The 13,245-nt window shown below is 40.6% G+C and overlaps 1 protein-coding gene across 1 annotated transcript in view; it reads left to right on the top strand.

The window, feature by feature from the left end:
• tnn (tenascin N) overlaps window positions 1-13,245 on the top strand; it is a 36,080-nt gene extending 22,835 nt beyond the window's left edge. Inside the window, exons 9-17 of the mRNA XM_070919269.1 lie at window positions 375-638; window positions 4,838-5,101; window positions 7,639-7,769; window positions 8,560-8,698; window positions 8,872-9,023; window positions 9,151-9,247; window positions 9,347-9,511; window positions 10,140-10,303; window positions 11,780-13,245. Of these exons, the coding sequence (XP_070775370.1) occupies window positions 375-638; window positions 4,838-5,101; window positions 7,639-7,769; window positions 8,560-8,698; window positions 8,872-9,023; window positions 9,151-9,247; window positions 9,347-9,511; window positions 10,140-10,303; window positions 11,780-11,929 (1,526 nt within the window). The 3' untranslated portion in view covers window positions 11,930-13,245. The remainder of the gene's footprint in view (window positions 1-374; window positions 639-4,837; window positions 5,102-7,638; window positions 7,770-8,559; window positions 8,699-8,871; window positions 9,024-9,150; window positions 9,248-9,346; window positions 9,512-10,139; window positions 10,304-11,779) is intronic.

The raw sequence follows: 13,245 nt of genomic DNA, 5'->3' as shown, positions 1-13,245 counted from the left end.
TTATGGAAGGCACTGATGGACAACCTTTGTCACTTAGGTATGAGGATCTCTTGGGTCTATAGTAAGTTGCCAAGTCTTCATTCTTCCCACTAGTTCCTCACAGTTGTAGCAATACTTCTTCTGACAGGTACAGTGCTAATTGTATGGCTTTTTCCATTTGATTTTTTTTCATGTTTGTGTTGTTTATGTACAGTATATTCCATATCTCAGGGATATGTTTTCTGTACCCTGGGTGCAGTTAGGTTATGCTTCTTGCTCATCTGAGTTTCTACACCCAAAGTAGATGGACTGGAAAGACCGGTGAAGAACAAAAACACCTCCTTTTTTACTTGTCTGCTTGTTTCTTACTCCTTTTTATATCTCTTCTTCCTCAGACATTGATGCTCCTACCAACCTGGTCACAACTGAAGTAACAGAGGACACTGCGACAGTTTCATGGGATCAGGTCCAGGCAGAAATAGAGGGCTACATGTTGAGCTACACCACTGCTGAGGGCTCCAGTGCCGAGATCCCTGTAGGACGTGACAGCACCTCGTACAAGCTGCTTGGCTTGAGGCCTGGAGTTCTCCACACTGTCTACATCTGGGCCTTCAAGGGAGATAAAGTCAGTAGGAAGAGTTCGACGGAAGCTGAAACAGGTAAACTTTGAATGGGACCCTGGTTCATTACAAGAATGATCGATGTATGTGTGTGTCCACAAACAAATGAATTTTATATAAATACGTTCTGGTGTTTGATATGAAATAAATAAAGAATTCCACAAAGGTAAGACATAAGAGATAAACTACTTTTGTTTGCACAGTTTTTACGAACGTTTTTTATCCTCCACACATTTTAATGGCCGCACGATGACCTGTGATTCTCAGATATCTCAAGTGTTTCCAGGCAGTGTGGGAAAGACGTCTTTAGAGAGGGAAATATGTTTTAACTGTCTCTTTTTCTGAAGCTCTTTTGTGTAAGATGCTCTTACCTCAAATAGCCCTTATGTACAATGCACCATTCATTTGCTTTTGATCTTCTGTGTGATGGTTTTGTGCACAATTTTCTTTGTCTTGTATTTTGCAATGGCAATAAGTAAAAAGCATCACAGTAGACATTTTATACTTAGCACACTAACCCCTCTTTGCCTAAATTGCCAAGAGGGAGACTTGAACTCTCACTGAAAAAGGCTATTTAACATAATTAGCCTGGACACCTCATTTAAAGGCGATTTAGTTTAGCCTGGGGCTGAATGTCTGAAAGAAGTTTGAGAAGAGACAATTTTGCTTAGTCAACAAAGGCAGCTATTTTGTTTCTCCTGTGTCCTCCTGTCTCTTAATCTTTGCTGTTGTGAAGTTTAGCAGCTGCTGCTGTCTTCTTGCTTTTATGTCTCTGAAGAAAGAGCAGCAGAAGAACGCCTTTGAGTTCTGACTGGCGTATATCCAAATTGCTTTAGAAATTCAGTCGAACGTGGGGACTAAAAACTTTTAGGACATTTACATAGTCAACAGTGATGGAAAAAATAGTTCTCACATTTGCATTGATGCAGCTGTTAAATGCCGACAGTGTAAATGTCTGATGTGTTGAGGAATACAATGTGAGAGCAACTAATGTAAATCCACACTTACTGTAATTAACAATTCATTGTGAATGATTTGTTGAATTTATGATTTTCACAAGCGCGCTTCTGGAGGTGTATGGTATGTTGTGATGTGTGTGTGTGAGCAGAAATGCCTCTCCCCTGTGCCACTATGGTCTTCCATTGCTTTTAGCCAAATGGGTAAAAAATTGTTAATATCGTTTATACCTGATGTCTTTTTCCATTTGTTTTCTATTTTTATAGACATCTTCAATCTTGTTTTCATTCAGGTTCAGTTTTCAGATTTGTACTGGTGCCTTTTAATGAGGGAAGCAGACCTGTTAGCTCCAATAACCTCACTCATACATCAACCAGCGGGAGTGCACATGGATGCAAATGTCTGAAGTGGCTTGAAAACATGAGCAATTAGGGGAAGAGCAACAAGTGTTATTATAATTATGATTTTGTCATGATGGAAAGATGAGATGGAGCAAATTATTTCATTTTTATTTCTTTAAGTGGACACTTCCTTACCTGTTTTTGGAGAACACAAACATCCAGAGTGATATAGAGAGGGATTCATCTAGAAGCCAAACCAGTGATATTGTATCACACAACATCAGTGGTTCAGGTTTTTCTTAACTGTAACAGTGTTCTGTCACCATCTATTGTTTGCAATAGTAGTTTGCATGTTCTTTAAATAACATAGTATACTCATAGTTACGCCTGCTTACATAACAATGTGATATTACGTCAAACTTGGATTCAAAACCTCAACAGAATAAAATGTCCCACTAGGTTCTTTTGGGTAATAATGAAATTATTTCAACATTTGTTAAACAACAGTTATTCATTGTTTCTAAAAAGTATTTATCTTCTTGGTGAGAAAATGACTAGTTTTGAAAAAAAAAGCATCAAACACTTTGATCCAAGTTTGATGTTTCTAACCTCTTACACAGTGACCGAAGGTTTTGTGTAACTACATCATATTGATTTGGATGTATGTAGTTGTTGTTATGTTTGCCCTTGATGTAGTCATGTCCTATAGCAGTTTGTACTAACCATAACTCCCCATGCAGAGCTGGACGCTCCTACTAACGCCTTGGCCCAAGATGAAACAGAGTCCAGCTTCAGGGTGTCTTGGGATCACACCCAGGCAGAAATTGATGGCTACCTCCTAACCTACAGCTCCTCTGAGGGCTCAAGTGAGGAAATCCCAGTTGGGTCTGACAGTTCTTCATACATGCTGACTGGCCTGAGGCCCGGTGTCCTCTACACCGTCTACATCTGGGCCATCAAGGGAAGCAAAGCCAGCGGGAAGATCTCAACACAAGCTGAGACAGGTCTCGAATCTACGACTTTCTGTTTAAAAGCTTCCAAAGCTCTTAATTATCTGACCAGCTAATGCCAAATTTAGGGTTAAATGTACTGGTATGTTCAGGCTCCTTAAAACATTTTGACAACTTGAAAGAAAAGTAAGTTTCAAAACCTCTTTATTTTCCTAGATGGTAACCTGATCAACACCTGGTTGTTAGATGTAACTTTAAACCATTAATGTAATTAGTTTATTCCCAAAACCACAACTCTGTATGTAGGACTAGATGATCCTACTAAGTTCTTGGCCAAAGATGAAAGAAGAGAGCTGGTACAACTCATTTGTAGTTTGCATCAGTAGTGTATTAATATGCTCTACTAACATGTCCCTCTAGAACTGGATGCTCCTGCTAACCTCTCAGCTCAAGATGAAACAGAGTCCAGCTTCAGCGTGTCATGGGACCCAGCCCAGTCTGAAATAGATGGCTACATCTTAACCTACAACTCCTCTGAGGGCTCTAGTGGGGAGATCCCAGCGGGGCCTGACAGCACCGCTTACATACTGACTAGTCTGAGGCCTGGAGTCCTCTACACTGTCTACATCTGGGCCATCAAAGGAAACAAAACCAGCGAGAAGATCTCGACACAAGCTGAGACAGGTCTCAAATCTACCATTTTTTGTTAAACCCAGTTACCTGATCAATTAAAGCCATGCCTCGGTAGAAATACTCACCTCACATATTCTTTTGTGGGGCCATGTTTGTGTTTAATACATTATATCATCAAACATACTATAATTAGTTATTTTGACAAGAGAACTCCCTTTTAAACCCAAAAAGAAAAATGTGTTTCTCACATGGTAGACTAATCAGAATCAGCTTGTTTGTTTAAAGGAATTTTCCAATGTATTCATCCATCTACTTGCCAACTTCTTATGCGGGTCACGGCAAGCAAAGCAGCCCAGACCTTTCCTTTCTCCCAATAACTTACTCCAGCTCTTCCTGAGCAGCTCAGAGGTGCAATCCCTCCAGCGTGTCCTGCAGTCTCCCCTCAGCCAGTCATGCCTGGAGCATAAGGAGATAGTCAGGGCTCAGGCCCATTCTTTCCAAGTGACAAAAACAACCTTCATCCATTCATAGTTCCTCTCAGACTAATAGACACTTCGCTCTGTCATGCAGACTGCAGTCAGCCAACATGTTGGGGAACCTCATGTCAGCCTCTTGTATCCAACAATATGATCATTTCAGTTACATGTACTGTGCAACCCAATGTTTGTGATCACAGACGAAGGATGGATTGAAGACCGACTTTCTGAAGAAATTCTGAGAAATTCTTTGATTCAGCTGTCTCTTCACTAGCATGATACCCAATTCCCCCAATATTTAGTCTTTCTCCTACGCTCTAACTCATGTGTTAAATCCTGATTTACCTGGATCCTTGGAGCAGCTGCCTACTTATCTGAATAGGACAAGACGCCTTTTACCAGAAGAGGACAATAGAAGGCCTCAGTTTTCACAATGACAAGCACGCTTCACTCTTAGCTCTTGCTCTAACCGTGATGCAGAACTGGGCGCTCCAACTAATCTCTTGGCCCATCATCAGCGTGTCGTGTGAGAAAGTGCAGCCAAGAAACAGTGGACACAAGTTTAGCTATAGCCCTGATGAGAGCTCAAGTACAGAGACACCTCTTGGATCTCACATTCTCTACATTTGGGCAGTGATGGGTGATAAAGCTGTGGGAAGATTTAAACACATATCTTATCTCATATATATAGAGGGTATCTCATTTTTATGATGTGGTTTATGAAGCTAGACATTCTTCTTGTAATTACCATGATATTACTAATATTTTTAGCAAATGCATGCCAAAAGATTTCATTTGTTCACCTTTGGGTGAGAAATGAAACAATACACATAGTTTGCATCAGTAGTATATTAACTAGTTCCACTAACATCTTCCTCTAGAACTGGATGCTCCTGCTAACCTCTTACCCCGAGATGAAACAGAGTCCAGCTTCAGCGTGTCATGGGATCCAGTCCAGGCAGACATTGATGGCTACATCCTAACCTACAGCTCCACTGAGGGCTCTAGTGAGGAACTCCCAGTCGGGTCTGACAGCACCTCTTACATGCTGACTGGCCTGAGGCCTGGGGTCCTCTACAACATCTACATCTGGGCCATCAAGGGGAGCAAAGTCAGCAGGAAGATCTCAACACAAGCTGAGACAGGTTAATACGCAATGAACAGGCAGGATTTTCTTTTGGTAATAATAAAGCTCCTCTTGAAATGGCAATTCATAGTTTACCATCTAAAAAATGTGATTTTGTCAGTCTAGATTTGTCTTTTCGAAGATATAAAGATATTGGTACACACAGTCACAGCAGCAGTTGACATATGGAAACATTTACCAATGGATGCTATCATAAACTTTTCTCCAATTAAGTGAGGCCTTTATCTGATGTTTATATGAGCCAACTATGAGAATGAGTCTGTTAATGCAAAAATCAACCATTAATTTAAAATCCACATAAGCTGAAACACACTAAAACAAAACTGGACGATATCCAGAAATCAGGATTTTTAGGATATACTATATTGTCTATAGCATGGCTGGAAATTGGAGGAGGAACACTTATATGGGTGACACCAAACAAAAGTAACAAAATGTAGAGCAGACAGATAGATTGGGTTTTAAGTATCTTCCTTACTAGGCATCAAAAAACTATGCAGGGCCCATAAGCACCACAGCTGTGGTACCGTTTAAAAAACTGCTGTGATCATAGCACAGTGCTGTCTTTCAGTAACGAGTTCCAGTTATCTTTGTATACACAAACTCAAACAGGTTACTGCTCTATTACTGTTCAAAACAAAGGCCTTAGTCTGAGAATGCTCATAAGGATTTCCAGTCAGTCATCATCTGCTCCATGTGGCCCTGGTTTTGGGGAATAATGGTTCTACAGAAGCAGTAACAGGCAGGATGTTGGATGGAGTTGAATATTATGTACAGATGCAAGAAAGTCATTGCTTTTCAGACGAAGAGGACAAAAAGTACAGCAATTTCATCCCTACAGACTTGATACGAAATCTCATTATTTTAATTTATGCCGGAAAAACAGCATCGAATTGGGTTGTGGATTCCTGCAGTTGTATTTTACGTCTTTAATGTTGTTTTATGTGCTGTTATGTCAAGGGTCACAGAGTATCAGAGGTCATGGAATACATCTGGGTTGTTTCATTAGAGTTACATGTGGTACTTTGATCATGTGTGTGTATATCAGTATAACCTTTAAAACTGCTGATAGTCTCAAAACCAGTAATTCGGTTGAACTATAACAACCTACCACATTTTCTTTCTATATTTCATAATAATGATGCTTTTGATTTATGCACAGACAAAACAGGAATCCAACGATTCTTACGCCATATGACCTCTGATTTATTGAACTTTATTTTGTTTTCTCTAAACTTCAAAACTACCAGGAAGCACCAAAACTCCAGCTCTGGCAGGAAATGTTTCCCACAGGCCAGGCCAGGTCACCGAGTATGTCTCGCAGCTTAGTGTGGGGTAAAAATAGCAGCGGCAGCAGCAGCACATGGTGAATGGGTTACAAACAGGGGTATCTTTGTGTGAGCCAGATGATCTGTAAAATCACCTGGGAGCTTTAAGTGAAAGCTGGACCTTTTTCAATTAGGCAGCAAATGGCAGAGTTTTGGATTATAAACTTGTCTCGACGTAACTCATTAGGAACCATCGGAGGCTGCGGACCAACACGGTGTTGGGTTCAGATAGGAAAGCCGTTGTGTCAAAAGATATCATCTGGGACACATTAAAGCATGTGTTATTACATTTGTGACTTTAGTGGACGTAGTAACAAGCACCATTAATGTGTCAGTTAAAACTGTTTCAAACCAACATCACTGCGTTTCACAGACTAATGATACCAGTGCTGTAACTATGTCGCACTGTTCACACTATTTTCTCCAGTTACAATTTAATTACAAGAAAAGCGGTTTCATTTTTTTAGTGAGTAAGACTGACAATTGGATGAATATAAACAGAAGGCAGTGTTTTTACCAGAAGAGGACTGAAGCTATGACTCCTGACTTGAATAAATAATAGATTGTATGGGTTGATATTGTGCGTCATGGTGACATAAACTTCCTCTAATTTCTTGAGCAGTGGGAGGTTAAGGCTCCCACTGTTACAGCAGATACTTCATGTCAAACTAATTATTTCAACGCCTGTTTCAGGTCAAACCGCCAAAGCATTTAAATAGGGCAGAGGAATAACTGCCAGTTTATCTGCAGAGGCAGATTGGGACTCTGCAGGCGGATGGTAGTCATCTCTGGTGTTGCGCTTCAGGTGGAGAGAGGCTGAAAAGCCGCAGTGTCAGGTACATTAATGTCGCACTTATCATTGAGGTAGATAAAGGAAATAAGGAGAGACAAATACTGCACTGCATGAGTCTGTGTTTGAGAAACATGTGCGAATGAGAAAGGTTTGAAAATTACTACAGAGAGGATGAAAATGATTTAACAAAAACATTTTCAAATATCTCTGTAATTAAGGAGGCCCTATTCTTCTTTGGGGTCACTCACAATTTATTATTTTCCCCAGTTTAAGTGAACAAACTTAAGTAAAAGAAGCACCAAAATCCTCTGCTTACCCAATTCAGACCTCAGTCGATAAGATGTATTAATGGACATACAGCAGACACCATGTCCTTGTGCTGTAATCCTCTCTGATTTACACTCCAATCCACAGACATTGATGCCCCTAAGGACCTGAAGGCGACTGATGTGACGCTGGACTCTGCTGTTTTGACCTGGATTGCTCCTCTCGCTGACATTGAGGGGTACATCCTCACCTACAGAGATGAGGATGGCAACATGGAGGTACTTAGCCATGGAGTTAGAAACACATGTTTTCTGACCCAAACAGAAAAAGGTTAACTTTGGATGCACTACTTAAGACTAAACATACTGAGAATTGTATGTTGCATGTGCATTGACAGAGTTATGTCCTAGAAATCTCCAGTGTTCAGAAATCATAGACTTTATTCAAGCAACATCAGTTTTCCCATAATGTTGTATAATATTGCCACCACTGAGCTATTAAACTCTTTGTTTCACAATTTGTAAATACAGAGATAAGCTGTTCTGTATCAGAGTATATTAACATTATTTTTATTATTAACTGCTACATTATATTACAAAAAATACCCTCATGTGGAAAACAGAGTTTGACTGTGTGGGAGGATGCAGAAACCTCATACTTTGCATTATCTGTATTGAGTAAAAGCAGAGCTGCAGTTACTTTGAGCATCCTGTCGCCAAAACCGGAATATTGAACTACACGATGCTGGATTTTTTTGTTTGTCTTTACAAGCATGCAAATACTACTTGGAAAACAGTTTTCTCACTGTATGAAATGGGCTGAAGCTGCAGTAAAGATGCATGTTCAGTTTAAGCTCTGTGGAATGCTGCCCTCTTGTGGTCACAAATCTACTAGAAGTAATTTTAAGTACATGGATGAGGTGATTGATCTTTCTCTTGATACTTTTACAGTATCATCATAGTGTGAACATGATCAAAGGCAACATTATACACCACACATTATGTGGGGCAACTACGTTACTTTATAATTTTGGTAAGATTAACTGCAGTTCTTGTTTATTGTGGTCAGACGGTTGAAAAGCAGCTTGGAGCCAGCGAGAGCAGTTTTGCCGTATCCAGTTTGGAGATGGGGAAGAGATACATAGCCACCATCATTGCCTACAGGGGGAGCAAGAGGAGCAAGGTGTTAGAGACCGTCTTCAAAACAGGTCTGTACATTGCTGTCTTCTGCAGGTCCACAGAGTAAGTGCATGATGTGCTTTCCATTAGTATCATGTTATTATGTCAGTTTGTGTGACATTTATCAGGTTATGTCGTGTTATTTGGTCACATCATGAGTATTAAATAAACATTCATAATGTCGTCACATCCTCTTCCCTAGTTGGTCTCCTGAACCCCTTCCCCATGGACTGCGTTCAGATCATGCAGAATGGCAATAGGAAAAGTGGTATCTACACCATCTATATGAATGATGACCGCTCCAAACCAGTCGAGGTTTACTGCGACATGGACACTGACGGAGGCGGCTGGCTGGTGCGAGTTATTGATAAACTGCACAAACAAAATATGAAAAAACGATCTATTGGGATAATATCTTATAAATAGCTTGAAACATTTGTGTAACAGCTGTCAGTGAAAACCCTGTGCTCGCTGCCTTCAGGTGCTCCAGCGACGTACCAGTGGCAAGCTGGACTTTATGAAACGCTGGAGACAGTACATAGCAGGTTTTGGCGACATGACAGACGAGTTCTGGATTGGTGAGCACCTCTATGATTTCTGCAGACACTGAAGTATGCACATATGAACAGAAATAGAGTATTTATTCTTGCTTTCACATTCTCTGTCTGTTCCCTCAGGTCTGGATAAGATATATGAGCTCACCAACACTCCTACTCCTACTGAGCTGAGGTTTGAGTTGGGCCTGGGCTCAGAGAGAGCCTACGCTGTATATGACAACTTTAAGATTGCACCGGCCAAGCAGAAGTTCAAACTCACTATTGGCAAATACAGTGGGACAGCAGGTGGGCCTTTTTGCTCCTAAAATGTTTTTCCAAACTACCAGCAATGCGATAAACTGACACTGAGAAGACAACATGAGCAGCTTTCACAGCTTACATTTTCTCTCTGACAATTTACTCAAATAGAAGGATTTATAGAGAAAAGAAGAGAGTGCAAGGACGACAGTGAGACAGACAGGGGTGGGAATACAGGGTTTCAAGCAGTAGACACCCCACCTATCATTCTGTGGGGTGCTGAGAAAGCAAATAGGCACCAACAGTAGGTGGGATATTTGTTTCAGAAACTTATATTCAGTCAGTTATAGACAGTAGCTATATAGGGAAGGCGGTATCTGAAGGAGGCAGGGTTTTAGTGGGCTTTGAAGCCAGACAGATACAGACAGACAGCAAGTGGGACGCTGTGCCCACACATACCACAGCATGCTGAAACAACATATAGCGTCTCTCTCTATTTTTGGCATTTTATTACATTTCTTCCATCAGGGAACACATGGAAGGAAAAGGATTGAGCAGCAAAAGTTTTTGTGTATGGATGAAGGCTGAACTGCATACAGCCGGTTCTTTAGAGTTTTTAACATTTAAACTCTGCTTATTTTGTTATTATTTTTAAATTTTGTTGATGATCCCTCAGGTGATGCTATGACCTACCACCAAGGCCGACCCTGGACTACTGTTGACTCAGATAACGACATTGCCCTGGGTAACTGTGCCCTGACCCACCGTGGCGCCTGGTGGTACAAAAACTGTCACCTGGCCAACCTCAACGGAAAATGGGGAGACAGCAGGCACAGTTTGGTGAGTGAGCAGCTCTGCATTGGATCATGCATATAAAATGTGGTTGTTTTTTGGGTCATAGGATGCTATCCTGCCATTATTCCGAATCTGCCAATGTGGATTTAAAAAGAATAATAAGCTCAAAAAAGGAGGGGTGGCTCAATCCTCTCCTGTCCACAAGTGTCTTGGATCCAGACACTGCTGTAAACCTCAGTTGCTCTCAATGAATAGGTGAGCACATTACACATATAGTATACATGCAGTCCATCTACCATTCAAATTATTTGTCTAGATTTCCATAACGTGCCAAATTCTGCATCGGATACATGCACAAAATGAATTATAAACCTAAGTGTGTTAAATCTTACTGTCTTGTTGGTTTAACATGAAGGAAAAGGTACTGAAGTGAACTCTTGTTGTAGTGTGTCTTCACACCAACAGGTGGCACTGACCGTATTATGTGATGACGGATTTATACTTTATCGTGTAGTTAACGGTCTTTGGATCCTTGAGCTAAGGCTGTAGGCTGTCAAACACCATGCCCTCCATCCTCCATCCCTCCCAGTAAATTACATTATTCTCCAACTCTGTGTAAAGTTTAAGCATTTAAATCTTCCTCATTAAATTAAGCTATACTGTAGACCTTTTTTCCCAACAGTATTGATCTTTCATACTCGTGAATAATAATGCAAGCGGATCCCAAAACTGCTTCATTCTCTGCGTTTGCCTTTCTGAATCCCCCTCAGCTCAAAATGTCACTGTGGCAAATGACATTTTCATTGAGCGTTGTTCGTTCTTAATTCAGCAGTTATTGGAGGTTTCAACACTCAGAGTTTTTTTTCTATTTGTTTTACATACATCTGATAACTGCATCTCCTGTTATGATTTGGAGCTGCTAAAATGATACTCAACAAATGCAACTAACCATCATGACTGAAAAATAAAAGCACCAGGAGGCTGTTCCCTGGTCAGCAATCAAAGACAACTTCACCCCAGCCCACTTACAGTTGTTTTGTTTTGGATTGTGGAGGTGAAGCAGAAATGGCCTGAATCCATAAGCAGTGATAAGAAAAGGCATTTCTCACACCAGCTATAAAGCATAAGTGTTTTTTACCAGGCTGATAGGGTAACAACAACAGTTATTATGTCTAAGGGAGACTGATAGTGAAGGAAATGCCAGGGGAGAACTCTGCTCTTGTCGAGATTTCATCCATAATATTGCCGCTGCAGATGTCTCCTGCAATGTTTGTCTGTGAAATGCAATAACAGTCAAAACAAGTTTGTACTCACATGAAATGAAGCCAGAGGCTGGTATTTATTAGTATTTGTCATTCTGCCTGTCTGTCACAACGCCTGCCTCTTCTCACCCTTTTGTTGTCTCCCTCATCCCCTCCTCTCCCTTCTCTTCCATCACTTCGACTTCTCCTTCTAACCATACTTTGCTTCTGTATTTCAATCCCTCTCTCTCTCTCGCTCAATCTGCTGTGCTGCTGTCAGGGAGTGAACTGGGAGCCGTGGAAGGGCCACCTGACGTCCCTTGACTTCACCGAGATGAAGATCCGACCTCTAGGAGCCTTGTCCAGCAGGAAGAGGAGGTCGTTGATGGCCAGAGAGAAGAGCAGACGCACAAACCTCCAAAAGAAATAAGAGAGCACCTCCCACTAAAACTGTCGTCATCAGTCCCATTAACCTGCCATCACGCTAGATTTGGGTGTTTCTGTACATATGTAGCCTACATACACACACACGTCTTGGTGCTTTGACCACACAAGAACTCCCCACTGGTCTACATGCCTGTATCGACTCTTGGAACATATTTACACTTTCTGGGCAAAGAGAAAAATGCTCTTACAAAATAGTAACTTATTATCTGATTCATCAGGAATTCCTGGGTTTAGTGTGATTGTGGGAAAGCGGCGAATAGAAAACTGGCTTGGAGTTGTTTTGAAGTGAAGTGAAGTTGAACATTAACAAGTTTAGTCTATCAGTTATAACGCAATTTTAATTTTAAAAACTCCTGTTTCCCTGATTCTGGTAGTTACCTCAATTATAAATCAGGAAACAGTAGATTTAAGTTGAATTGGTAACCAAGAAATCCAATTTTTCTCCTATTACTGCATTCGTTTTAACTTTTTTTTTATACCTCAGGGCAGCAGCCGAGGTTATTTGTATTATATTTGTTTATTTTATGTCCTATGAATAATTTGAGTAGCAACTTTTCTTGTGTATAGTAGTATTGTCACAACAACATAAATGTAAAAGTGTTAAAGTGTGGCTTGTGTGTTTTGTTTTAAGATCAGGTGTGGACAGTTGGCGAGTTAGTGCCCCGAGTTTATTGATTATGAAACTGTCTGGCTGTGTCACATTAAGCTGCCAGTGTGCCGCAAACACTGTCACATCACATTAGGTCGTGTCGGACAAGCCAGAGCATAACAATGGATGGCTGTCTTGAATGACCGTATTGCTCCTGCTTTACATTCATACGATAGGGACAGCGCTTATCAATCAACGTGATGCCCATATCATAATGCCAATAAGAATGAAGTCTGTTTGCCCCATCCGCAGGAACGTAATGACCAAACTCTTGTTTTCAATCTGAAAAGCTGACAAAGGTTATTAATACTGCTTTGACTTTGACTTCATTGCATAATTACATTTCTTCTTTTTTTTTACACTTTTATTACAAACTCTGTTGGTTTATGTGACAAGGACAGAGCACATCAATCAACCTTTCTGCTAATCTGCCAGAATTGATTTCTAGTCCCCACTCATAAATTTTGCATTCACTACAATTTCTTTCTAAGCCTTCACGGCTTGTAAGGTTTTATTCCAACCAATCCTCAATCAGGATTTTCAAGGTCAGAACTGAGAACTATCCCTAAGTAATTTTTTTAAAATTAATTGTCAAACTAACATTAAATCTAATCATTCATATTTGTGCCACACATTCACACAATAAATAA

Source organism: Enoplosus armatus, chromosome 14 (genome assembly GCF_043641665.1).
Source record: "Enoplosus armatus isolate fEnoArm2 chromosome 14, fEnoArm2.hap1, whole genome shotgun sequence".
Taxonomy (NCBI): domain Eukaryota; kingdom Metazoa; phylum Chordata; class Actinopteri; order Centrarchiformes; family Enoplosidae; genus Enoplosus; species Enoplosus armatus.
This window is presented reverse-complemented; position numbering and strand designations above follow the sequence as displayed.